This window comes from Podarcis vaucheri (genome assembly GCF_965113315.1).
Source record: "Podarcis vaucheri genome assembly, chromosome: 3".
NCBI classification, from domain to species: Eukaryota; Metazoa; Chordata; class Lepidosauria; order Squamata; family Lacertidae; genus Podarcis; species Podarcis vaucheri.
The window spans coordinates 128123062-128150988 of NC_138761.1; the positions used below are offsets into that span (position 1 = coordinate 128123062).

Consider the following 27927-nt stretch of genomic DNA (forward strand, 5'->3'; position numbering starts at 1 on the left):
GTTATTGAAAATTAATGTGCGTTTTTAACTGTTTTTTATTTTGTATGTTAATTTTTCTTTTTTCTTGTCATATCTTAAAAACTCTTAATAAATATCTTTTTTTAAAAAAAAGAAAGCCGCTGAGAGATCCATGAGAATCAACAGGAATTGTCCATCTCCTTAAAAAATAAAAGCCAATAAGGGTGACCAAGTTAGTTTCTATTCCAAAACCAGGTCACATAACCCATGTCATCTGAACTCAGTCTCCTGCCACCCACACAAGTACATTGCAAATGACATCCACAAAAGAGGATTTTGCAATTGGGTGACAGGTAATTGTGGGTCCAAATGAGGGCTTTTGGTGTGTTGCAGCTGGTTCTTTTGAGGCACCAGGGCTGTCCCTTTAGCAAGGAGTTCCGCCTGTCCAATTCCCCTCCTATTGGGTGTTATTAATCATGATGGGCAAGAGCAGCAAGAATGCAGAATTTGCATTTGGGTGGTGAGGTTCTCCTGACTGCCCAATTCCAATTTTAGTGGCTTCAAACACCAAGCAGATTTTGTGTTACATGCCACCTATAACAACAATTTAATGGCAAGGATTATATGGGAGATAGAAGCTACTAATTGAACTATACCAAAAATGCTACTTTGGTAAAACATCCCTGTACAGTACTTTGAAAGAGATAAAATACAAAGTGTATGTAACACTGTAGTTAATTTCAGTAACTCCACTATAAACAATTTATGAAAATTGACATGACCTTTTTAGTTGCCTCTGTTAATACTCAAATTGATAAATACTCAATTCTATAAAATTATAGGGTAGGTTAAAACTTGGTTTTATTTTTGTATAGTTTTTTAGTGTATATTAAATTATACACATTAAAGTTAACCCAGTGTCCATTTATTTCTCCTCCTCCTGTGCTTTAATTTGCTTACTCACAAAAACAGCTGCTCATCCCTCCTTTACTACAGTATTTTGCAATTTCCTTTTGGTATACAATTGTGAAATAGTTAAGCTTCCTTGCAGCTTCATGCACATGCAAATGACATGAGATTCCGCAGTGTGGTTTCTGACAATAGCTGTGCCCCCATGGGAAGTTGTGTTCTAATATATGCAATGTTTTATACCGCTTAGCTCTGTGGCAAGGGCTGGTGAGCAAGGCCGCTTCTTACAGTAATAATACTGAATGACTCTACTAATTAAAGAGTGAGGAAGTTCTAGAAAGTATACTAATCAACTGCTCTCCTTTGGACCTTCAGTGAAGAAACCTTTTTTTACAAATGTCATTGGATGTATATGAAGAGTTCTAGTGAGGCAACATTAACACCTTATTTCTTCTTTAACCAACTCATTGTCAGCAAAAGGTTACTATATTTGCAACTAAAGCTAAACTTGACAAGATTAAAGTAATGATGATTGGAAAATCCTATGCCACCTGTCTCCTTTCAAAATCTCTAGGAAGAACTGTCTCAAATTTTCCCCAGTATAAGAAGTAAAAGATTACGCTCTTCACTGTCATCTTCATCATTACAACTTAAAAACATCTTCTCTTATGTGAGCACAGAACCTCTGTTTTGTATGACAGTGGCTCTGAGGAGACTCTTGAGAGTCCCATGGACAGCAAGAAGATCAATCGTATCCATTCTTAAGGAAATCAGCCCTGAGTGCTCACTGGAAGGACAGATCCTGAGCTTAGGCTCCAATACTTTGGCCACCTCATGAGAAGACTCCCTGGAAAAGACCTTGATGTTGGGAAAGATGGAGGGCAAAAGGAGAAGGGGATGACAGAGGACAAGATGGTTGGATAGTGTTCTCGAAGCTACCAACTTGAGTTTGACCAAACTGCGGGAGGCAGTAGAAGACAGGAGTGCCTGGTGTGCTCTGGTCCCTGGGGTCACGAAGAGTCGGACACGACTAAACAACAACTGCTATCAGTATTGACATGCTATTGGCTTTTTCATAGTTCCATCTAAACCTCATAGAAGTTAGTAGACACATCCACTGTTCGTAAATTGGGAGTTCTACGTCTAACTCAATTCCAGTTTCCTATGATCATAGATAAAAAAGTATTCTGCATGCCCTACAAGTATTTTCTTGATCATCTTATTAAACACAAAATGAATTTATTGAAGAATATAAAGCAAATAGCAATAGTTCGTGCTGACACTGCAAAAAACTAACAGTTTGAAAATTTTCATACGGGTGTTTATTATTCAACATAAAAATGCTAAAATTAATGGTGGTAGTCTTTACATGTAGTTTTCCACAATTTCTATACCGTTTTTTTCAGCTCTTCATTCACTTCTTCCCAGATTTTCTTCTCAATTTCTAATGTATCATACTTTTTCAGCATATCAAATTCATTCCAAGGCATTTGCCATTTTTCTACTTTCGCTTTGTGTCTTTCATTAAGATACAAGTCAAAATTAATGCCCTGGATATTGAACTTTGGATGTTCCCAGCGTTTTGACCATGGTTTCGGTTTCATTCGGACTTTCATCTAGCATAATTGAAAGAAATGTATGTCAGATCATATATTTGATATTCAGCGAGTATTTTTCTTTCAGTTATATGTACTCAATGGACCAGGGATGAGGGTTTAAACCACCAAGCCTCTTGGGCTTGCTGATTGGAAGGTCAGTGGTTCAAATCCCTGTGACGGGGTGAGCCCCCGTTGCTCTGCCCAGTTCCTGCCAACCTAGCAGTTTGAAAGCATGCCAGTGCAAGTAGATAAATAGGTACCACTGCGGTGGGAAGGTAAATGGCATTTCAATGCACTCTGGTTTCCATCACGGTGTTCCATTACACCAGAAGCGGTTTAGTCATGCTGGCCACATGACCGGGAAAGCTGTCTGCAGACAAATGCTGGCTCCATCAGCCTGAAGCGAGATGAGCGCTGCAACCCCATAGTTGCCTTTAAGTGGAATTAACTGTCCAGGGGTCCTTTACCTTTTTTACTCTATGGACCTTTAATGACATCCCATTTATACCTGCTTGGCATAAGCAATGCTGTATGCACAGATACTTCCAATGATCCCCTGGACTGCCCACTGGGTTTCTTTCTCAGTTTGGTGCCAGTTATGCTCAAATTCTTATGACATTTTAGCACTTAGCAATATTTTTTGGGAACTACGTTTTGGGTACAATTCCCATCTTTGCCCTAGCCATGCCAGTGTACGTAAAAGAACATCTTCTTTATTTTGCTATGGCCTACTTGAAGACCTGCAGGTGTTTATCATGGTTGCCTTCAATAACGGCTACAGCAGAATGGAGATGTAGAGGACAGAAACTAATTAAGGATAGTAGCAAAGACAGCAACAAAAAAATATATTATAGAACTGCCTACTGATAGCAATTAACCATAGAGCTCAACTGCAATATCCAAGCTTGATGACAAGGAGTTAAGAACCCTATACTTCAACTATTCTGCTGTGTTAGAACTCCAATCAACATCTAAAGGTAACCATTTCAGACTGCTCAGGAGTTCATTGGAGCTCTAACGTGCCATTGCTTGCTAGCAAGAAGAAAACACTTCTTTTCTGCTAGGTTTGAGCTCTAAAGGAGCTAAGCCATCTCAAGTGTAATGTAATGATGAAAGGGCAGAAAGCCATTCCCATGAGGGCCTCTACCACTATCACAACACCAAAACAAATGAATAGTACAATGCGACAACTTCATATTACAAAATGATGTTTCAGAATAACTAGTTGCCAGTCACAAACACCAGTTATTCCTTGCTGCTACCTTGTTGACAGGAACTTCTTCCATAGCTGAAAGTGGGACAGCCTTCATGTTAACATCAACAGTGCTGTACTCTGGAAGGGCATCCCGTAAATACATCAGGTTATCATCCAATCTTTTCTCCAGTTTCAGAACCTTGATCTCTTGGATTAGAGGATTGTATAGTTCATAGCAAATTTCAATACCTTAAATGGAAAATTGATAAATACAGAAAATGACATTATAAAAATAGGTGACAGTACTCTTTGTTATGAACCAATTTTTGTTGGTAGAAGAATAAACAATATTTGGAGTTATACAACATTTGAGGGCTGGTAGAATGGAGGGACATGGGTGGCGCTGTGCATTAAACCACAGAGCCTAGGACTTGCCGATCAGAAGGTCGGCGGTTCGAATCCCCGCGACAGGGTGAGCTCCCATCGTTCAGTCCCTGCTCCTGCCAACCTAGCAGTTCAAAAGCACGTCAAGTGCAAGTAGATAAATAGGTGGGAAGGTAAACGGCGTTTCCGTGCGCTGCTCTGGTTCGCCAGAAGCGGCTTAGTCATGCTGGCCACATGACCCAGAAGCGGTCTGTGGACATACGCAGCAACCCCAGAGTCGGTCACGACTGGACCTAATGGTCAGGGGTCCCTTTACCTTTTCCTTTAGAACGGAGAGTTAACTAGATTGTCAAGAATAAAAAGTGTTCCTAACACTTCAGGTAATAGAATGGATCTGCAATACAATGCAGATTTTTAAATTAAAAAATCTAGACATCCCAATCCAGTGTTTTCCTGCATGCAACCTCATGCCAACTTAAGTAGTTCTTGGTAACATTATTTTAATTGTTTGAACCTGGCTTAAGGACAGCCAACAGTTACCCTATATGGAATATATTTTCATTATATCCAAATAATGTTGCTGAAAAGCCACTAAAGCCATTGCTGGGTTTCCAGCACTTCCCTCAGCTGGAAAACAATGAACATTAAAGTATGCACCCACCTTGTCCTTCTATTATATTGCGAAGTATGAAAGTTGCACCAAGTCCTTTTCCTGATCGCTGAATACAAAGTCCTACAAAAGTGCTGCTTTTCCCACTAGCATGGGGATCTGCGGCAGAAACAGAAAGTATACTTCCTGCAAGAAAAGAAACCATTTAAAGCCCAGACACTCACCAACAGAGGCAGAAAGGATAATAAAAACCAAACTTAGTTTTTAGTACATTAACGAGCATGGCATTTATTATTATTTACCTTGGTACATGATTTTATATTAGACAATAAAGATTAGTTCCATATAGCTTCTTTTGCATGTTGACTGTTTCTGGCATAATAGAATGGTTGCTTTGTAATAGCATTCAAATTATTGTTTCAATAGTACACACAATCATATAGCTCTACAGTGATGTGGAATGATGAGTGAGGCAAAGTTTTCTAATTTATAAAGCTATCCTATAGCTTCCCTTTTCATCTTTCCCCCACTAAAATGTGCTCAGGAAAACAACAGGGACAAATACTATGCACCATGCCAGGGGAGATGTATGTAATGTAATTAAGGGACCATTAATTATCCCCTTCCGGAAAATTCAAACTGACTGGTGGTCTCAATGGCCAAGTACAGAATTCCGCAAGACTCAACACTTGTTTTGTTAAAATATTTGGGAATGTCTTTTAAATTGAAGATAAAATGGCATTGGTATTGAATTCATTATTTTTGGTAATATATCCAACACAATATTATGAAAGTTCCACTTTAGACATAACTGACCAACATAGAACTCCGGAATATTCATTACTTTTCTCCTCTGTATCATGTCGCTTCTTTCAAGGTAGAACTTGAAAGGATTTGTTCTCTGCCGAGGAGGGATGAATTCAGGACTCAAGAATCTGTCAGAAACATAAATAATGCAAATGGTAACTTGTTATTATAATAAATAACAAATGAGATACAGCTGAACATAAAATTAAAAATTTGTTACCGTGTCTCTGTTGTTTGGGTTTTTGATTCATCCACAATGACTGGCTTGGGAGGTGGCTTGAATTTTGCTGCTTCTCCATCTTTAGATTTGAGGTGTCCAACCGAGGAAGAAAGGTTCCCTTTAACAGACAAATTTGGTTACAACGTGGCTGGAAATAAATCATTCAGCTTCCATGATCCTTTTTGCATTACAGCAAAACAGTCGTGTGCTACATCTTTTGTGCTACAATTTTTTAAAAAGAAAAGATCAATTTGATTGAATGGTGGGAGGAGAAAGCAGATTTGCAGTGTAAAATCAATCCACCTGTTGAGGAGATATCTGTGTTTAATCGCATTTGAGAAACATTTGGACTAGTAGTGATGGCAGGGCACAATGCTGGGTCACAACACCAATTCACAAGGTTTCGGAAATACTTCAGTACCTACACCTTAACAGGCAGAATAGATTATGTTATAGCTACATATGCAATGCTTGCAAGTATCATCCTGTATTTTAAACTGAGGCCTAAGAAGAAAACTCCAGCCATGACACAGAAATAAGATGGGTTGACATGTTGACACTGGACCATGCACGTAATATAACTAGTAGAAGTTGATGTACACTTCAATATATCATGAACAATGATGAAGTTTGTCATCTGTACACATTGCCACTCTATTCTACATACAGTGGTACCTCTGGATGCGAACGGGATCCGTTCCAGAGCCCCGTTCGCATCCTGAGCAGAACGCAACCTGTGTCTGCACGTGTCGCGATTCACTGCTTCTATGCATGTGCATGACGTCATTTTGAGCGTCTGTGCATGCGGCGAAACCCAGAAGTAACCCATTCCATTACTTCTGGGTCGCCGCGGGGCACAACCTGAAAACACTCAACCTGAAGCGTCTTTAACCCGAGGTATGACTGTATAAACAACATGCAGAGTTCTAGTGTGCACAATTCAATTAGGGAGCCCTTTCAATCTGTGCTGAGAAATTACGGATACATCCTTAGGCATGACTGTATCTCTAGGATAAATGTTATCCTGAATTCTGTTCCAAAAGCAAATTGTAGCTTTCATTACAAAAAAAGAAAAAGATCAATTTGAGTTGTGCTTAAGTTTGCCCGGGATTGCATATAGACGAGCGTCACATTCACACCCTATGCTTAAGCCACCATGATACGCCCCCCCTCCAGAATTCTGGCAGCTGTAGTTAAGGGGGGTGAGAGCTGTTAAGAGCCCCCCCCCCCGTTTTCCTCGCAGAGTCACAACAATTCCCAGTTTCCAAGGGGGGAACTCTCAGCATCCTTAACCAAGAACAGTTCCCCGAATGACCGGCGGCGGCGAAGGCCGAGGTGCTTAAAGCGCCGCTGTCGCCCCCCGAGCCCCCGGGCACGTGCCGAGGCGGCGGCAGCGGCTCCTTCAGCAACTTCTTTGAAGCGCTACCTCACACAGAGAGCGCCCCTCGGGAATTTCCGGGCCCCTTCGGGTTTTGTGAGCCGAACCCCCTTTTATCCTCCCCCCTCCCCACTTACTGCATCGCAGGCCGAGCAGAGGCGGGAGCCTCCCGCGAGCGGCTGCCATGACAGCTGCGGGCAAGCACTTTTGCCAGCAACAGGAGCGGCGCATGCGCTGCGCGCGGCTACGGCAACCTCAGCGGGGACAATCTTGATCCAAACGCGAGTCCCCGCGCGCTGCGCCTGGCCGGACTTGCTCGGCGCCGAGAGTGAACACAGAGCTATTCGTTCGCGAAGAGACGCGCCTCTGCCGCCTTCGTCTCGCTTTTCTCTCGGGCGGGACGGAGCACCGCGGCCCGAGGACTCGCCACTGGGAGGGAGCCCAGCAAAGCACACTTGGAACAGAGGGCAGCAGCAACCAAGGTCCGTTTCTCTGCTGTTTTTATGGCGTTTCCTTTATTTGTTACATTTCTGTACCGCCTTCGCCCGGGGAGCACAAGGCGGGTTGCGAGAGGAAACACAAAAACGCGCCGCCTCCGAACAAACGAAACCGGGCGGCGGAGCCTGGCATCTCGGCCCGCCTCGCCTGTCGCCCCCTGATCAGAGAGCGACTAAGGACCCGACTATCCGGTTCCACGGAATGGGCCCGTTCCCTCGCCCTGCGCGCACGCGCCCCCGGGGGAGCAGACAGGTCTGAGGCGGGGGAGGCTCTTGGCGGCGCCGTCTCGGGCCACGGAGGCGCGCCCCAGGGCGCGAGTCGGGAGAGAGCCGGACGGGCTCGGCCTTGGCGGCAGGTGCTTGAGGGGAGCCTTCCGAAGCGGGCTCCGAGCCCCGGCTCCGCCGCCCCCGGCCGGCCCTGCCGAGGCCCCGCTCCCTCCCTGGGCCGCCCTCCCGCCATCTTCGGAGTTTTGACGCAGCCCCGCCGCAGCCAGAGGAGGCGCGACCGCGACCGGGCCAGGAAGGGGAGGCAGGCGGCCGCGCTCTCGCTCGGAGCAGGCCAAGGAGGAAGAGGAGCCAGCGAGCGAGCGAGCGCAACAGGTAGGCGCCGGCTGCCCAGGCCTCTGCCTCTCGCTGGCTGCGGCAGGCCGCCTTTCGGGGCGCCGGCCAAGGGCCCCTCCGAGGCCCGAGCGCCTCCCCGTCTTGCGCGGCCTCCCTTGGCCGCCGGGGCCTCCGCTTGGGCCGCCGCTCCCCGGCCCCCGGGCGCTTGGGGCAGCTGGCAGCGCCTTTCTCGCGCTTCGTCTTGAGATGCCCTTTTCTGTCGTGCCCGAGAGCGGCGCGGCACAAAAGGTACCTCAGTTTAAATGCGGTTAAAATGGGTCGGAGGTCCCTGTGAGATAAAGGACGGGGAACGATGATAGGAAGAGCATGTTCTGGTCGCCCGCTTCCCGCATGTGTGGAACCGCGGCCCTGTTCATTCCGGCATCTTTCCTCGGGTGGCAATGAGACGAGGGAACAAGGCAAGGAAACATAGGCATTTACATTTTCAAAGAAGCAGTAAGTTTCTTTTATTTATTGAGATTAAGCCTCATTTTCAAAATGTATAGACTGGAAAGTATCGTCGAACATAAAGGGAGGCATGCATAAGGATTCTGATAGTCAAGTATTGGAAGTCCTTGCCAAACCAGATCATCAGAATTATATTCTATTTTTTAAAAAATGGAAACCACCATAGTGGTAGCAACAGAAAACGAGATTTGCCGGGAGTAGAATGACTGTATCCTATTGATCATGATGATCAGCAGTAGCTGAAGGTGTGGTGCATTTTAGGGAAGATCTTTAAGAGTTAAATTTGTATTTTTGCAGTCATGGGGATTTTTTTTTATGTAGAGCTCACACCTTTTCTACAGGTGATTATGAACAATATGGGGAAGAAGTTGTGGTTCTGAGTTTACAATTGGATATAATGGTTTGTGGTGGACAGAGCCTGTCTTGTCAGTGTTCAGAATGCAATCCAGGGCTTTTTTTTCATCCAGAACTTGCCAGAACTCGGTTCCAGCACCTCTCAGGTGGCCACCATTGTCATTATAAGAAAACTATGGATTTGTTGTGAGTTCCAGCACTTCTTTTTCTAGAAAAAGAACACTGGCAATAACATTTTAAAATTGTAAGGATGCAGAAATACAGTAAAGATGGGGCAAAAAGGTTCTCCCCCCTCCCCGGCTGTCATTTCAGTGTCAGTGATTGGTTATTTCAGTGTCACCTGCAACCAAAAGGTCTGGAAAATTTATTTTTGAAACATGAAAGACAACATTACAGTACTAATATTCAAAGTTCCTTATGACTTGCATGTCATAGCTTTCCCAACAAAGGGGGAATGTGTCTGTTTCCCTCAAAAATGAATAGTAAATCACTCAACCCCCCCCTCCATGAATACAGGCATAATGAGAATTAGCATTTTGCAAATCTTCCAGATTTTACAGCTGAAACACGATTTGTACTAATCATAAAATACTATTTTGGCTTTTGCATTTTGTGTAATCATACTTAACTGTATTCTTTGTATAAGATGCTATTCTTTCATGAGAACAGATATAAAGATCAATACAAGGTCATATTTAAACATAATAAAATGAAGGAAATGGTCAGGGTGATCTTATGATCTCGCCACATCAGAGTTGTACCTAATAGTAAAGCCAACTGCATAGGCGCTGTAGAAACTATAATTAACCCATCAGCAATCAGCAAACGTCCACAGTATTCCTGGTTACTACAGCACCACCCACCAATCATGGCATGCACACCTGAGCATGCTGCAACAACAATAGCTATGTAACAGAAGCTGCAACCCACGCTCTTTTGTGCAATCCACGCTCTTTTGCAGAGTATGAATCCAAAACATGAATTTTGCCTTGATTCCACATTTTCCCATGGTGTGATTTAAACGAAATCCTATTTCAGTGCTTTTCTGTTGACCTACCAAGGAAGACATGGGCTTGTTTCCAATGAGTGTGCAGTTGTGGTGCCCCTTGTTGATTCGTTGTCATGGTGTCTTGCTACCCCTGCACAGTGGTGTTATGGGGCTCATAGACCTTGAGGTTGTATTTATCTAATTTTCAGACCTGCTAAGGAACAGATGATTGTTATTATGTCCTGATATGTAAAACCACAGAATTCAAAGAAGGTGTACTTTCTTTTCCCCATGACTGTCTATTCATGGTGGACTCATTGAAATAATCCTGTCCCGTCTATTAATTTCATTGGTTTACTCTGAGTATGACTAACATTGGATAACATGGAAACTAAAAACAGGATAGGAAGAGAGTTCTGCTATCTAAACTTTCCTGATACAGTACTTTTGAGAGGCAGACCCACATAGAGTATGTTACACTTGGTCAGTTTGAATTGACCAGGGCAGGGGTCGGCAAGCTTTACCTTGCCTGGGCCAGTTCACTCCAGCGGAGATCCCTCCACGGGCCGGATGGCTCATGTTCCCGTGATTTCTGGCATCTGCGCATGTGCAGATGCGATTCCCAGCGCCACAGAAGTGAGCCCCCGGGCCGTGCTGTGCCGGTTTAGCGCAGCATATGGGGACTCACCGAGAGGGCAGCTCAGTTGGTGGGCCAGTTAAAACAACCCCCATGGGCTGTTTGTGGCCCATGAGCCGTAGGTTGCCTACCTAGTGATCAAATCTGCTTTAACAAGCCAAGGTTCTGCTTGCTACATTGCCATGTGAGGCTCTGGCACCGAGGACAGGCCCACAAGGATTCCTAAGCTGTGGACCTTATCTATCACTCCTCCCTATTCAGCTGTCCTACTGACCAGTCACCTGCCTGTCTTGCCAAAGTTAAGCTTCCGTTTTATTAGCTCACATCCAGTCCATTATTGCACTCAAAACACCACTTCAAAACATCCAGAGTTTCCTCAATATGAAATTAAAAAGAGAGAAAGTTGGCTATCATCCACATATTGCTGAAAACTAATTCCCAAAGCTACTCCCCGTGGTTTTAAGATTTTAAGAAGCATAACAGAATCATAGAATTGTAGAGCTGAAAGGAATCCCGAAGGTCATCACTTCCAATCCCTTGCACTGCAGAAATTACAGCTAAACATTCAGATGGCCACCCAACCTCTGCTTCAACACCTCCAACGAAGGAGAGGCCATCACATTCCAAAGTAGTCTGTTCAACTGTTAAGCAGCTCTTACTGCCAGGAAGTTCTCCCTAATGTTGAGTCGGAATATCTTTTCTTGTAACCTGAATCTATTGGTTTGGGTCCTACAGAGAAAACAAGCTTGCTCCATCTTCCATGTGACCGACCTTTAGATCAGGCTTCCTCAAACTCGGCCCTCCAGATGTTTTTGGCCTACAACTCACATGATCCCTAGCTAGCAGGGCCAGTGGTCAGGGATGATGGGAATTGTAGTCTCAAAACATCTGGAGGGCCGAGTTTGAGGAAGCCTGCTTTAGATATTGGAAGATGGCTTTCATGTCACCTCTTAGCCTTCTCTTCTCTGGGCTAAATATGCCCAACTCCCCCAACTGAGTCCGATCCTCATAAGGCTTGGTTTCCAGACCCTTGGTCATCTTGGTCTAACTCCTCTGTGCACATTCCAGCTTGTCCACATTGTTCTTAAACAGTGGTGCCCTGAACTGGACACAGGACTCCAGGTGGAATTACAGTGGTACCTCAGGTTAAGTACTTAATTCGTTCTGGAGGTCCATACTTAACCTGAAACTGTTCTTAACCTGAAGCCCATTTTAACTAATGGGGCCTCCCGCTGCTGCCGCACCGCCGGAGCCCGATTTCTCTTCTCATCCTGAAGCATAGTTCTTAACCTGAAGCACTATTTCTGGGTTAGCGGAGTCTGTAACCTGAAGCGTATGTAACCTGAAGCGTATGTAATCTGAGGTACCACTGTATAGGGGTGGTACTATGCCTTCCCTTGAGCTGGACACAGTGCTTATGTTGATGCAGCCCAGAAAAACATTGTTGATTTGTGCTATGTCTGCCGGGTGTCGGTAACCTGGGCCGGTTCTTTGGTTACCTCTCCACCAACTGCAACATTATAGAATCATAGAATCATAGAATCATAGAGTTGGAAGAGACCACAAGGGCCATCGAGTCCAACCCCCTGCCAAGCAGGAAACACCATCAGAGCACTCCTGACATATGGTTGTCAAGCCTCTGCTTAAAGACCTCCAAAGTAGGAGACTCCACCACACTCCTTGGCAGCAAATTCCACTGTCGAACAGCTCTTACTGTCAGGAAGTTCTTCCTAATGTTTAGGTGGAATCTTTTTTCTTGTAGTTTGGATCCATTGCTCCGTGTCCGCTTCTCTGGAGCAGTAGAAAACAACCTTTCTCCCTCCTCTATGTGACATCCTTTTATATATTTGAACATGGCTATCATATCACCCCTTAACCTCCTCTTCTCCAGGCTAAACATGCCCAGCTCCCTTAGCCGTTCCTCATAAGGCATCGTTTCCAGGCCTTTGACCATTTTGGTTGCCCTCTTCTGGACACGTTCCAGTTTGTCAGTGTCCTTCTTGAATTGTGGTGCCCAGAACTGGACACAGTACTCCAGGTGTGGTCTGACCAGAGCAGAATACAGTGGCACTATTACTTCCCTTGATCTAGATGCTATACTCCTATTGATGCAGCCCAGAATTGCATTGGCTTTTTTAGCTGCCGCGTCACACTGTTGGCTCATGTCAAGTTTGTGGTCAACCAAGACTCCTAGATCCTTTTCACATGTACTGCTCTCAAGCCAGGTGTCACCCATCTTGTATTTGTGCCTCTCATTTTTTTTGCCCAAGTGCAATACTTTACATTTCTCCCTGTTAAAATTCATCTTGTTTGTTTTTGCCCAGTTCTCTAATCTGTCAAGGTCGTTTTGAAGTGTGATCCTGTCCTCTGGGGTGTTAGCCACCCCTCCCAGTTTGGTGTCATCTGCAAATTTGATCAGGATGCCCTTGAGTCCATCATCCAAGTCGTTGATAAAGATGTTGAATAAGACCGGGCCCAAGACAGAACCCTGTGGCACCCCACTAGTCACTCTTCTCCAGGATGAAGAGGAACCATTGATGAGCACCCTTTGGGTTCGGTCAGTCAGCCAGTTACAAATCCACTGAGTGGTAGCATAGTCAAGACCGCATTTTACCAGCTTCTTTACAAGAATATCATGGGGCACCTTGTCAAATGCTTTGCTGAAATCAAGGTAGGCTACATCCACTGCGTTCCCTTCATCTACCAGGCTTGTAATTCTGTCAAAAAACGAGATCAGGTTAGTCTGACATGACTTATTTTTCAGAAATCCATGCTGACTATTGGTGATCACAGCATTCCTTTCTAGGTGCTCACAGACTGTTTGCTTAATGATCTGCTCCAGAATCTTCCCTGCTATTGATGTCAGACTGACTGGGCGGTAATTATTTGGGTCCTCTCTTTTCCCCTTTTTGAAAATAGGGACAACATTTGCCCTCCTCCAGTCTGCCGGGACTTCGCCTGTTCTCCAGGAATTCTCAAAGATGACTGCCAGTGGTTCTGAGATCACATCTGCCAGTTCTTTTGATACTCTTGGATGCAGTTCATCTCTGCCCTGGAGACTTGAATACATCTAATCTAGCCAAATATTCTTGTACTATCTCCTTAGTTATTCTGGGCTGTGTTTCCTTTGCTGAATCATTTGCTTCAAATTCTTCAGGTCGGGCATTGTCTTCTTTATCGGAGAAGACTGAGGCAAAGAAGGCATTGAGGAGTTCAGCCCTTTCTGTGTCCCCTGTTTGCATTTCACCATCTTCTCCTCTGAGTGACCCCACTGTTTCTTTGTTCTTCCTTTTGCTACGAACATACCCATAAAAGCCTTTTTTGTTGCTTTTAACCTCTCTAGCAAGCCTGAGTTCATTCTGTGCTTTAGCTTTTCTGACTTTGTGTCTACACGTGCTGGCTATTTGTTTGAATTCCTCTTTGGTGGTTTCCCCCCTTTTCCATTTTTTGTACACATCCTTTTTTAATCTTAATTCAGTTAAAAGTTCTTTAGATAGCCACCCTGGTTTCTTTAGGCACCTTCCATGTTTTCGTCTCATTGGTATTGCCTGACGTTGTGCTTTTACTATCTCCGTCTTAACAAACTCCCAGCCATCATGAACTCCCTTTCCTTTTAGTATTGCTGTCCATGGGATCTCACCCAGCACTTCCCTAAGTTTTATGAAGTCGGCTTTCTTAAAGTCAAGAAATTGAGTCCTAGTATGCTTGGCTGCTACTTTCCGCTGTATAGTAAACTTCAGAAGAGCATGATCACTCGCGCCTAATGATCCTTCCACATCTACCCCACTAACCAGGTCATCAACATTGGTTAGGACCAGGTCTAAAATGGCTGTTCCTCTTGTTGCTTCTCCCACTTTCTGGACAATGAAGTTGTCTGCAAGGCCAGTGAGGAATCTGTTTGACCTTATGCTCTTGGCTGAGTTTGACGTCCAACAAATATCCGGGTAATTGAAGTCCCCCATTACTACTATCTCCCTTCCTTTTGCATGCTTGGCCATCTGTTCCAGGAAGGCATCATCTATGTCCTCCGTTTGGCTTGGGGATCTATAGTAAACTCCCACAATGAGGTCTCCTGGTAGCCCACAAATGGCAATGATGAGAGGATATATGAAGCCTGTGGTATCCTGTGACTCTCTTGGCCAGAGAAGCTGTAGTCATTCAGTCGATGAAATAGCTCAGGGTGGGAAGCACCACTGAGGGTCTGAAAGATCATGGTGTCGCCATTTCATGTTCCCGTGTGATTCAGTTATTAGTATATTTCTTATGTAAGTCAATTGGTTTTTTAAGTACTGTAGCTTCTATATGTCTCAAGAGATTTGACCCTCTTAATCTATTATTGTTCCAATTGAATTAATCCTTTCAATTTTTCCCTAATAATGTTCTCTTCTGAATCAAGGGGTGTGTGTGTGTAATTTCTTGCCTGTGTGTTCTCTCTTTTAGTAGATGCAAAGCATTGAAATCAAGTTGCCTCATTTCTTGCAAGTTTCATAAATCACTTTCAAGAGTCAAAAATTTGTTTGCTTGAGAAGTAACCTTCAAACTGATTTCAAAAACTCCTAGGCATCCACCTTCTCTCGGAATCTGCTCTATCACTTCCAAATAGCATTGCGTTAACATAGATTTCTCCCCCTAAATGGCACCTGCAGGGGCTACAGTGAGAGAGAATGGTGTCTGTGTTCCTTAGCCCTCCTGCCATGGTTCAGTATCTGAGGCTGATGAAAAGGGAAAGGCAGAAATTGCTATTCTGCTTACAGATCAAAGCAGAAAAGCAACAACTGGGTTCTGCTAAATCAGCCACATATGGGGACACCTTGGTTTAGGATTGTAGAATCGTAGAGGTGGGAGGGATCCCAAGGATCATTGTTGGTGGTCTGTGGACCCCAAGGGGTTTGTGGCACCATTCACATAACAAAAACTACCATAGAGATGGCAAAATTTTCTAAAGTGCTTAGCTAATTGGGAACCACTGATTTAGTTCAACCCCTTGCAATGCAGGAATCTCGACTAAAGTTGGATGGCCATCCCTAACAGATGGCCATCTACCTTCTGCTTAAAAACCTCCAAGAAAGGAGAGTCCACAATCTCCCAAGAGAGTCTGTTCCACTAACAGCTCTTACCATCAGAAAGTTCTTCATGATGTTTAGCTGGAATCTTCTTTCTTGGAGCTTGAAGCCATTGGTTCCAGTCATACCCTTCAGAGCAGGAAAACAAGTGTTCTGCATCTTCCATGTGAAAGCCCCTGAGATATTTCAAGATGGCTATCGTATCTCCTCCCAGTCTCTTATTCTGCAGGTTAAACATACCCAACTCACTCAACCATTCCTCATGAGACTTGGTGTCCAGACCCATCTTGGTTGCCCTCCTTAACCAAGGATAGTTGAAGTCATGTTGTTGCTGGACCTTCTCCTTTTCCTGTATCCAATTCCTCCCTCACCTGGGACATGGGTGGCGCTGTGGCCTAAACCACCAAGCCTCTTGGGCTTGCTAATCAAAAGGTGGGCAGTTTGAATCCGCGCAATGGAATGAGTTCCTGTTGCTCTGTCCCAGCTCCTGCAGACCTAGCAGTTCGAAAGCGCACCAGTGCAAGTAGATAAATAGGTATTGCTGTAGTGGGAAGGTAAACAGCGTTTCTATGCACTCTGGTTTCTGTCATAGTGTCTTGTGCCAGAAGTGGTTTAGTCCTGCTGGCCACATGACCCGGAAAGCCGTCTGTGGACAAACGCCAGCTCCCTTAGTCACCTTTGACTGGACTTAACCGTCCAGGGGTCCTTTACATTTACTTTACCTCACCTTCAAAATAAGGCGTTTATAGATTGTAGCTTAGAGACATTGATTCATTAAGTTATTTATGCTAACCCTTGAAAAGAAATATAGTTGCAATATTTATTCTTGTTCCAAGTTGTTCTTTTGTGTTTTAATCTCCGCCTTTTATTGTTTCTCATCATTCCACAATTGGTCCCATTCTCCATTTAAGGAAAGATTTCCAGTTTCTAGGCTGCATCATATACCCAGTAAAAATCCCATTCCCCACACCTTGTCATTTCAGCATCTTTATTGGTGGTATAGAATTCTGTATAGTTTGTTGTCAGGCATGTCAGCTGAAGGGGGTATACTTTGGTTTTGCTTAGCAGGAGCTGAGTGACATCCTGCCCCTGCTGCATTATTCATGGTCCAATGTTGTTATGTTGCAGATGGCTGAGAGCTAGGAAGAACCATTCCAGAGCAGAATGACTCACATTCCCACAGCCATGAATGGTAAGGAGCTCTTGTGTAGGGTATCCTCTGAGGAGGAAGATTTTTTGTCTTTCTCGTATATTACAGTATTATTGATTAATTCTAAGATTGATATGCCTCAGAATTTTGGTAAATTTTCTGAAGACTATCTACTTTTGCCTACAGAATTTTGTTCTGTGTGTTTTCCATGATCCTTCTGCCGGAGCTTATAGAGGGCACCATGAGCTGCCTGAAGCAGCTGCTAATTTTACTGTATTTTAAGGCTTGAAACATCCCCTGTGAACAGTGTGACAGCCTTCGGAGCTCTTCAGCTGTGAGTGGCAAGCTGTGTCCTTGGTTATCAGGCCATGTCACATAAATGGTACCTCCCCATCCCCCCAAAAAGGTTATGAAAGGCTTGTAGACGTTCTGTTGCTTAAGGTAATAAGTGTAGTAGCAGAAAACATGGGCAAAGCAATCCTGTTCACGTTTACAAAAAACTAAGCCCGACTGTGTTTAGTGAGAAACCTCGTAAGTAGGGAAATTGTTAATGTTTAATATTTTATTGTGTTTTTATATATGCTGGAAGCCGCCCAGAGTGGCTGGGGCATCCCAGTCTGATGGGTGGGGTACAAATATAATAAGAATAAGAATAAGAATAATAAGTTTAGGAATACAGTCTTAAAATCAATTTTTTAAAGACATAATATTTCATGATAAATGCTTTTCACATCATTTAAATTGCTCATCTAAAAGCATTTATTTTGAATACAGCTTTGATATTTACATATTAGTTTATCATCCTTTTGATTTTGTTTGTAGAAGGAAAGAAAATAGTTTTACAGCTGCTGAATTTGCTGTGGAAGTCCAGTAAGAACCAAAAATGGAATTTCAGGATAAGCTCATTAAACCCTTGAAGCTGGTAAAATTAAATTTATTTCACTGTTGCAGATATTTAGAACAGAGAAGTTAAGATAGGCTTGAGGATAAGTAAAAAAATTGCTACCTCATGCAAATGTTTGCCCACATGTGAGCAGTGTAAAATATTCTGCTAGCTGCAAGGCTGCATTTACTGCATGAAGTATTAAAGCATGCAATTTGTTTCTCTAAATAAATCAGAAGTTTGTGAAACATTCTCATGTTTTTCCATGCATACTTAATCTCTTCACACTGAGCATTACCACTTTTGAAGCTTGCATAATTGGCTGTCTTTATTTTATGATTGAATAAAACACTTTAAAATAATGATTTAGGAAGTTTTAATACTTTTTTTAATACTTAAAAGGGACTTGCAACTAGATATTAACTCAACCTGTGTAAAAGTGATGAGTCTACAGAGTGATCTTGTATGAGGTTAAATCCTTGATCTCCCAGCCTAAGGATAGCCAGCAGGACATCCACAGGATGTTAGACCAAAACTCCCATCAGCCTCCATTAACAGGGACAGTATGTCAGGCATGATGGTTGTTGAAGTCCAGCAATGCCCATGGGGCACCATCTTGGCCACCTCTGGTCTTGCACAATGCTCTCTCTTCTGCCCAAGGGGTCATTTTCACTGGAGAGGCCAGGCGCTGAACCTTGGGTGGGTGGAGAGCCCCTGAGCCTTGGCTGCGGCTTCTGTACTGAACATGGGTTCACTGTAAACACCCGTTGAGACACACACAAGAGGAAATGGCTGAAATTTGTTATTAGATTATGTTGGGCCATTCTAACTCCCAGAGGCATTGTCACTTCCTGAACTACGGTTGGTTCCTTTTTTCCTGCCAGTGTGTCTTTAATGGTTGCATAATCAGAAATTCAACAGAAAGCTTTCTTGGGCTTATAGAATCATAGAATCATAGAGTTGGAAGAGACCACAAGGGCCATCGAGTCCAACCCCCTGCCAAGCAGGAAACACCATCAGAGCACTCCTGACATATGGTTGTCAAGCCTCTGCTTAAAGACCTCCAAAGAAGGAGACTCCACCACACTCCTTGGCAGCAAATTCCACTGTCAAACAGCTCTTACTGTCAGGAAGTTCTTCCTAGTGTTTAGGTGGAATCTTCTTTCTTGTAGTTTGGATCCATTGCTCCGTGTCCGCTTCTCTGGAGCAGCAGAAAACAACCTTTCTCCCTCCTCTATGTGACATCCTTTTATATATTTGAACATGGCTATCATATCACCCCTTAACCTCCTCTTCTCCAGGCTAAACATGCCCAGCTCCCTTAGCCGTTCCTCATAAGGCATCGTTTCCAGTCCTTTGACCATTTTGGTTGCCCTCCTCTGGACACGTTCCAGTTTGTCAGTGTCCTTCTTGTACTGTGGTGCCCAGAACTGGACACAGTACTCCAGGTGAGGTCTGACCAGAGCAGAATACAGTGGCACTATTACTTCCCTTGATCTAGATGCTATACTCCTATTGCTACAGCCCAGAATTGCATTGGCTTTTTTAGCTGCCGTGTCACACTGTTGGCTCATGTCAAGTTTGTGGTCAACCAAGACTCCTAGATCCTTTTCACATGTACTGCTCTCAAGCCAGGTGTCCCCCATCTTGTATTTGTGCCTCTCATTTTTTTTGCCCAAGTGCAATACTTTACATTTCTCCCTGTTAAAATTCATCTTGTTTGTTTTTGCCCAGTTCTCTAATCTGTCAAGGTCGTTTTGAAGTGTGATCCTGTCCTCTGGGGTGTTAGCCACCCCTCCCAATTTGGTGTCATCTGCAAATTTGATCAGGATGCCCTTGAGTCCATCATCCAAATCATTGATAAAGATGTTGAATAAGACCGGGCCCAAGACAGAACCCTGTGGCACCCCACTCGTCACTCTTCTCCAGGATGAAGAGGAACCATTGATGAGCACCCTTTGGGTTCGGTCAGTCAGCCAGTTACAAATCCACTGAGTGGTAGCATAGTCAAGACCGCATTTTACCAGCTTCTTTCCAAGAATATCATGGGGCACCTTGTCGAATGCCTTGCTGAAATCAAGGTAGGCTACATCCACTGCGTTGCCTTCATCTACCAGGCTTGTAATTCTGTCAAAAAACGAGATCAGGTTAGTCTGACATGACTTACTTTTCAGAAATCCATGCTGACTATTGGTGATCACAGCATTCCTTTCTAGGTGCTCACAGACTGTTTGCTTAATGATCTGCTCCAGAATCTTCCCTGGTATTGATGTCAGACTGACTGGGCGGTAATTATTTGGGTCCTCTCTTTTCACCTTTTTGAAAATAGGGACAACATTTGCCCTCCTCCAGTCTGCCGGGACTTTGCCTGTTCTCCAGGAATTCTCAAAGATGACTGCCAGTGGTTCTGAGATCACATCTGCCAGTTCTTTTGATACTCTTGGATGCAGTTCATCTGGCCCTGGAGACTTGAATACATCTAAACCAGCCAAGTATTCTTGTACTATCTCCTTAGTTATTCTGGGCTGTGTTTCCTTTGCTGAATCATTTGCTCCAAATTCTTCAGGTCGGGCATTGTTTTCTTTATCGGAGAAGACTGAGGCAAAGAAGGCATCGAGGAGTTCAGCCCTTTCTGTGTCCCCTGTTTGCATTTCACCATCTTCTCCTCTGAGTGACCCCACTGTTTCTTTGTTCTTCCTTTTGCTACGAACATACCCATAAAAACCTTTTTTGTTGCTTTTAACCTCTCTAGCAAGCCTGAGTTCATTCTGTGCTTTAGCTTTTCTGACTTGGTGTCTACACGTGCTGGCTATTTGTTTGAATTCCTCTTTGGTGGTTTCCCCCCTTTTCCATTTTTTGTACACATCCTTTTTTAATCATAACTCAGTTAAAAGTTCTTTAGATAGCCACCCTGGCTTCTTTAGGCACCTTCCATGTTTCCGTCTCATTGGTATTGCCTGACGTTGTGCTTTTACTATCTCCCTCTTAACAAACTCCCAGCCATCATGAACTCCCTTTCCTTTTAGTATTACTGTCCATGGGATCTCACCCAGCACTTCCCTAAGTTTTATGAAGTCGGCTTTCTTAAAGTCAAGAAATTGAGTCCTAGTATGCTTGGCTGCTCCTTTCCGCTGTATAGTAAACTTCAGAAGAGCATGATCACTCGCGCCTAATGATCCTTCCACTTCTACCCCACTAACCAGGTTATCAACATTGGTTAGGACCAGATCTAAAATGGCTGTTCCTCTTGTTGCTTCTCCCACTTTCTGGACAATGAAGTTGTCTGCAAGGCCAGTGAGGAATCTGTTTGACCTTATGCTCTTGGCTGAGTTTGACATCCAACAAATATCCGGGTAATTGAAGTCCCCCATTACTACTATCTCCCTTCCTTTTGCATGCTTGGCCATCTGTTCCAGGAAGGCATCATCTATGTCCTCCGTTTGGCTTGGGGATCTATAGTAAACTCCCACAATGAGGTCACTGTTATTCTTCTCTCCCTTAATTTTGACCCAAATGCTCTCACTTTGGCTTTGAGGTTCTAAATCTTGGATCTCTTCACAGGTATACACATGCCTGACATATAACGCCACTCCTCCTCCTTTCTTGTCTGGTCTGTTTCTCTGAAACAGATTGTATCCCTCCATTATTACATTCCAATCGTGGGACTTATCCCACCAGGTTTCAGTGATGCCTATTATGTCATATTTATTTTGCTGTACCAAGAGCTCAAGCTCATCTTGTTTATTTCCCATGCTTTGCGCATTAGTGTACAGACATTGAAGTCCATTAATCATTCCCCCGTGTCTCTTATTTAAGGATTTTTTCCTCCCACCACTAGGTCTGCGTGCTGTTTGCTCCATTTGGTCTATGACATTTGGATGACTTTTGGGCTTAAAGTTACGATGGCAGGGAAGTCTGTATTTCTGATGTATTCCTGTTAAAGGCACAAGGACCATGACAGAAAAAGGGGGTGACCCTATCCTATCCCTTTGGTGAAGGAAAAAGAGAGCAACTGATACAGAATGGCCAGAGTACTTTTCTCCTTGAATATGGTGATTGAGCAGCTGATATGAACAGTAGAAGCTTGTGTAACACACACAAAATCTTACGCTTCTTCCCCTACTCAGCCATTTCTCTTCATTTGGAGTAGTCCTTCCTGAAGTGAAGCTTTGGTCTTGTGTCAGGCTGGTACTAAATTAGAGATAATTGCAGCATTAATTAGTTTGATCAGTCTTAGAATTGGAAGGGACTTTAGAGATGATCTAATTCAACCTAGTGCAGGATGCAATTACAGCATCTCTGACTGGTGGCTGTCCAGCCTCTTCTTAAATACTCGCAGTGAAAGGGAGTTGACTACTTCCCAAGGCACTCTGTTCTACTGTCCAGCAGCACTTTATCTTAGGAAGTTTTTCATACTTTGCAGTTGAAATTGGCTTCTCTGCAACTTCCACCCATTGGTTCTTGTCCTGGCTTCTGGAGCAACAGAGAGCATGAACTGCAACACTTCAGAAATTTAAAAAGCTCTGTGATAACGTCACTGTATTTTTTTCACTGCCAGCTAAAAACATTATTGATTAGACATGTCTACCCAGATGCTCAGAAAGCCAAGGCAATTTTAATCTGTTTTAGTATTTTAACTTCTGTACATCTTAAAGTAGGTTTGTACATTTTTCTTTATTTTGCTGTTTTATCTTTGTGTAAACCATAAACAGATGTGGCTCTTAACCTTGTAGGTTATGCAGCATTCCAGCCACACAGAAGTCAGAGCTTTCTGCATCTCTCCCTCTAGGCAAGCTAGAGGTGCAACCACAGTTCAGCATGAACATGGATCAGGGCCCACGAGAGAAGTGGCCTGTGGAGAGTCCTGGAGGCTGGGAGAAGGAGGGGCTGCAGGTGGGGAGCTCCATTTGGCCTCCAGGCTGGGAGCTCCCACCTTCAATCTGGGAACAAGGCTTCTGTTAATGCAGTCTAAGGTGGCAGTGGCTTTTAAAGAACAGCAACCCACTGCTAGTTTCTGTTCAGTTTATTTTTTTTAAAAAATAAAAGACTAAAAAATTGTGCATACAGTAAATCAGATCTTCAAAAAATAATGTTTATTGTTAATATTATCTTAAGCAATGAAGATGTCAGCACCATTTTAGAAGCATTCTTCCTTCTCACACACATATGAAAGGAAGGTCTCTTCCAAGATGATGACTTCTCTGACACATGTGTTGCATCACCAAAAGCTAAAGTCACTATGCTTCTTGTGACAGAAATGCTGCCACAGCGTAAATGCAAGTTTAATCAATACAGTTGTACTTAGGTTTTTGAACGTAATCTGTTCTGGAAGAGTGTTGGACTTCCAAAACAATTGAAAACTGAGGCGCAAAGGATGGGCTACCAATTCAATAGAGAAAATTGTAAAATAACAGACGCAGTGGAAGCCATTCGACTTCCGAGGTGCATTCGAAAATGGAAGCATTCACTTCTGGGTTTTGGGCATTCGAAAAACAAAACATTTGGCAATGGAGATGTCCAAAAACCAAAGTACCACTGTAAATTTTTATAGCCTAAGGCTTCAATCCTAATCCCATTTACCTGGGAGTAAATTGAATTCACTAGGATGTGTGAAGGGTTTCAGAACTTACAGGGTTAACAGTTCTGAGTGACGTTCTGAATGACGTCTCACATCATGAGGCGTGGCTAAGTTCACATACGGGAATCTTACCGTGTGTTAGTTCTCTTTCTGTTCTGGTCGGAGGAGGAGGAAAGATGTGTGCGCTGTCGCCGGGTGTCTGAAGTAGAATTTACGATGTTATGCTACACGATTAAAGACTGTTGGAGATAAGAGAACAGCTTGTGTGTGTCCCACACACTGCAACTGCTTCTGACCGCTGTGTTCACTCTGCTAACCGGCCAAAGAGGCAGGAGGACATTTGGATCGGCACAAACAGCTTGCAGGCGCAGCGAAAGTGTGCCGGGCTCCATTTTGGCCCTCTTGGCCGCCATAGGATGTACTGCTGAGTACACATGGTTAGGATTGTGCTTTTAGAATCATAGAATCTTATGGGTTGGAAGGTATCCCAAGCGTCCATGGGTAGGCAAACTTAAGGCCTGGGGCCCGGATCTGGCCCAATCGCCTTCTCAATCGGCCCGTGGACGGTCTGGGAATCAGTGTTTTTACATGAGTAGAATGTGTCCTTTTATTTAAAATGCATCTCTGGGTTATTTGTGGGGCATATGAATTCATTCATTTTTTTTCTTTCAAAATATAGTCCGGCCCCGCACAAGATCTGAGGGACAGTGGACCGGCCCCCTGCTGAAAAAGTTTGCTGACCCTTGATCTAGTCCAACCCCCTGCAATGCAGGAATCTCGGCTAAAGCATCCATGAGAGATGGCCACCCAACCTTTGCTTAAAAACCTCCAAGGAAGGAGAGGCCACCCCCTCTCGTGGGAGTCTCTTCCACTGCTGAACAGCTCTTACTGTCAGAAGGTTTTTCCAAATGTTTAGTCGGAATCTCCTTTCTTGTAACTTGAAGCCATTGCCTCAAGTCCTATCCTCCAGAGCAGGAGAAAACAAGCATGCTTATACATTTCAATCACGTTACAGCCCGATCTATAAGGTCATAAGCTGGTAGCTAGTGTCTATTTGGAATGGTAGGATTGAGCAAGAAATAAATAAAATACTGAAACACTTCTTGTTCCAAATTCATGAGAGAGAGAGAGAGAGAGAGAGAGAGAGAGAGAGAGGAGAAAAAGGAGAAGAAAATGAGATAAGAGTAACTGTCTTCCAAAAATCATTTGAATGGTAGGGATTTTTGGGATGGTGTTTGAGCATACATAGATCATACGTAAATAATGTTTAACTGAAAAGTTAACAATGGTGAAAGCATGCCCGCTAATGCTGTAAAGTCCATATAATTGTGTTAAAGCTGGGAAAAACCTTGAGAGAATAACAGTCAGCAAATAATTTCGCATCTAGGGAACAAGATACCATGAATCATAAAAGCATTCCTGCCAAACTGGTGAGGGTAAAGTGTGTTAAAAACTTGTGAGCTTAATATTATCACATAGGAAATAAAGATTCATTTTCCCCCAGTTGACTATACCCATTTAAAACTACTTTTTAAAAATGCATTCCCTTTTGCTTTCAGGAGGCTCAAACATTTGGGCCATCACCTCGGAAGAGAGAATGAAGTATGACAAGCAGTTTGACAGCCTTAAACCAGTTGGAGGATATGTCACAGGTTCGTGTGTGCTTCTGCAGTGAATTGCCTTCCTCATCATAATCTGAAGAATCATGAATTTGCTCTCAGTTGAAAATTGGCATAAAATGCCTCTTGAAGGAAGCAAGGGGTTCCTCCAGATTGATATCATTTACAAGTACAGGACGGCCACACCTTACGTTCAGTGTATACAAAAAGGTGCATATTCAAGCCACCTCCTTGGAACTTGGTCTTCTACCATCAGCTGGTGCCCGGAGTGAACCTCACTCCACAAGTTCCCTACTTTGCTTGGGGTAGGCCTATTCAGTGCACGGGCTCCGAGATGCTCTCATGAGAACTCACAGGACTGCCCAAGTTCCCTTGAACGAGCATCTCCAGGCATCTGGAGCCAACGTGCTGAGACGGCCTTACCTGTATACCTGAAGGAGCATCTCCACCCCCATCATTCAGCCCAGACACTGAGATCCAGCGCCGAGGGCCTTCTGGCGGTTCCCTCGCTATGAGAAGCAAAGTTATAGGGAACCAGGCAGAGGGCCTTCTCGGTAGTGGCACCCGCACTGTGGAACGTCCTCCCTTCAGATGTGAAGGAAATAAGCAGCTATCCTATCTTTAAAAGACATCTGAAAGCAGCCCTGTTTAGGAAAGGTTTAATATTTAATGCTGTATTGTTTTTAACACTCGATTGGGAGCTGTCCAGAGTGGCTGGGGAAACTCAGCCAGATGGGCAGGGTATAAATAATAAATTTATTATTATTATTAAGAGCTTTTCACCTTATTTTAAAGAGGTAAAGAGTCTAGTCTGGTCAGAAGGGAGTTGGTGCTTGGAAGTAGGGCTGGCTCTGGGTCATGTTGTGTCTCCATCCTCAGATGCATGCCTTTCATTCCCCATGTTCTTCCAGTCAACCCAGTCCTCTCCACCATACTTTCAAGCAAGGGTGGTATACAAATAATGAGCAAATAACTCAAGGAATGTGGAGAATTGGCCCCTGTATGCTACCTGGAGAGACCATTCATATTGCTTCTCTGCCTGGGGAGTTCAATAGGGAAGGTTTGCCTCACTTGGCAGGCAATTAAACCTAAAATTGGAGAATCATGACAGCCTTTTATTGATTTTTGGAAAATTGTATGTAAGATTGCTTCTGTTATGTGATTTATGTGTTTGATTAGAAAGTACTAATTTTTATTAGCTTTATGCATTTTCACTTGTTTTAGTCTGGACTTTATATAAAATTGGATATGCTTAGATTGTATTCATATTTTTGTAAAATTGTGTATGTTTATTTTACTTGCTTGCAGTGTGTGTGTGTGTGTGTGTGTGGGGTGTATAGGGGTATATGGGGCAAGGCGCTTCAGCCCCCTCCATATTTTGAACCAGGGGGCCCAAGCATCTCACCTATCAATCACAGCTCTGGCACTCATTGGCTAAAACTACTGATAGGCAGGAGCATCCAGTCTGGCTCCTTCCCCAGAAGTCACTTGGAAGGGTGCATGCACATTTTGCTTCATAGCTTTCCTTCTAGGAAGCCATATATATATATATATATATATATGCAGGTTTTGGTGTCTTCGGGTGTCTTCCCGTGTAAGAGTCGGGGTGTCTGTGCGACGTTTCGACGAGGTCTCACTCGTCATCTTCAGGCTGGTGCTTTCGGCTTCTTGTTACTGGAACAGCTCTGTTGTTTTCGGCTTCTTGTTACTGGAACAGCTCTGTTCCAGTAACAAGAACAGCTCTGTTCCAGTAACAAGAACTTCAGGCTGGTGCTTTCGGCTTCTTGTTACTGGAACAGCTCTGTTCCAGTAACAAGAAGCCGAAAGCACCAGCCTGAAGATGACGAGTGAGACCTCGTCGAAACGTCGCACAGACACCCCGACTCTTACACGGGAAGACACCCGAAGACACCAAAACCTGCATTCCTGTACCCGTGAAAATCTACGAAAGCAAATATATATATATATATATAGAGCTCAGAGTCTGCTTTCCCTTCTCAGGGACATAGTGTCCATGGGCCAATGTTGGGTTCACCACTTAGATATAGATACCAGTAGCCCTCATCGTTCCCTCTGGGTCTTCACGGGGCCCTAATGGCAGTAGCCATCACTTTGGAAGCAGATGAGCAAAGGGAATCTGGTATTTCAGCAGGCTGAAGTGGAGCTGTGCTATGTGCCTGCTGGAATAGGTGTTTACAAATACATATATTCAATTAATAATGGCTCTTTCTCATTGTTAAAATTTTCATTGATTGATTTGTGAATCAGAACATTAAATCCACTCAGTAATTTTGCATTTGCGATGTCAAATAGTTGAAGCACTTTGGTAACTTTTAAAAACATGGTCCAGTATATTAATGAGTCCTTTAAGGAAAAAATCACCAATGGAAAGTTGAGAATTGTATTAATGATGATGACTCACCTTGTCCCATTTTTTCTTTCCACATAGGTGATCAAGCACGTACCTTTTTTTTACAGTCGGGTCTGCCGTCTCCAGTCTTGGCTGAAATATGGTAATACATACATACATGCATGCATGCAGATATGTTTAATATTGTTATATTGACAGCACAAACGTCTATATCTTTACTGAATGTGTTTAATGAGGATCATATAATGATAATAATGATAATTTATTGCTTATACCCCACCCATCTGGCCAGGGCTCCCCAGCCACTCTGTGCAACTCCCAACAGAATATTAAAAACACAATAAAACATCAAGAATAAAAAACTTCCCTAATTCGTGAAATATTAAAAGCTTCCCTAAACAGAGCTGCCTTCAGATGTCTTCTAAAACTCAGATAGCTGTTTATTTCCTTGACTTCTGATGGGAGAGTGTTCTACAGGGCGGCTGCCCTCTGCCTGGTTCCCTGTAACTTAGCTTCTCACAGTGAGGGAACCTCCAGAAGGCCCTCAGAGCTGGATCACAGTGTCTGGGCAGAACGTTGGGGTTGGAGATGCTCCTTCAGGTATACTGGGCCAAGGTGGTTTAAGGCTTTAAAGGTCAACACCAACACTTTGAACTGTGC

The 27927-nt window shown here is 43.7% G+C and overlaps 2 protein-coding genes and 1 pseudogene across 8 annotated transcripts in view; 2 read left to right on the top strand and 1 right to left on the bottom strand.

Moving 5' to 3' along the window:
- Window positions 1-2166: 2166 nt before the first annotated feature.
- MRPL19 (mitochondrial ribosomal protein L19) lies at window positions 2167-7416 on the bottom strand. Its single transcript, XM_082215821.1, has 6 exons — window positions 7197-7416; window positions 5682-5799; window positions 5471-5589; window positions 4706-4840; window positions 3728-3909; window positions 2167-2483 (listed from the first exon to the last, which is right to left on the bottom strand). The coding sequence occupies exons 1-6, from the start codon at window positions 7288-7290 to the stop codon at window positions 2256-2258; spliced, it is 876 nt and encodes a 291-aa protein (XP_082071947.1). The 5' UTR covers window positions 7291-7416; the 3' UTR covers window positions 2167-2255.
- On the top strand, window positions 5793-6759 carry LOC309528430 (ATP synthase membrane subunit K, mitochondrial pseudogene; annotated as a pseudogene). Its single transcript has one exon. The product of its transcript is annotated as an ATP synthase membrane subunit K, mitochondrial pseudogene (transcript).
- A 567-nt stretch (window positions 7417-7983) lies between the features above and the next one.
- ITSN2 (intersectin 2) overlaps window positions 7984-27927 on the top strand; it is an 87667-nt gene continuing 67723 nt past the window's right edge. Inside the window, exons 1-4 of one of the 6 annotated variants that reach the window (XM_082215728.1) lie at window positions 7984-8156; window positions 16795-16858; window positions 24837-24929; window positions 27346-27409. In XM_082215728.1, coding sequence (XP_082071854.1) covers window positions 16831-16858; window positions 24837-24929; window positions 27346-27409 — 185 coding nt within the window. In that variant the 5' untranslated portion in view covers window positions 7984-8156; window positions 16795-16830. Of the gene's footprint in view, window positions 8157-8383; window positions 8406-8451; window positions 8576-16794; window positions 16859-24836; window positions 24930-27345; window positions 27410-27927 lie in introns of those variants that run through there. The other 5 variants (XM_082215724.1, XM_082215727.1, XM_082215729.1 and 2 more) reach the window with 5 other exon arrangements.

Coding starts and splice junctions, on each gene's coding strand:
- MRPL19 (XM_082215821.1), bottom strand. CDS start 7,290: ATGCGCCGCTCCTGTTGCTGGCAAAAGTGCTTGCCCGCAGCTGTCATG. Junction 5,590..5,681: donor ACCCAAACAACAGAGACACG/GTAACAAATTTT, acceptor TGTTTCTGACAG/ATTCTTGAGTCCTGAATTCA. Junction 2,484..3,727: donor AAGAAGTTCCTGTCAACAAG/GTAGCAGCAAGG, acceptor CAATTATGCTAG/ATGAAAGTCCGAATGAAACC.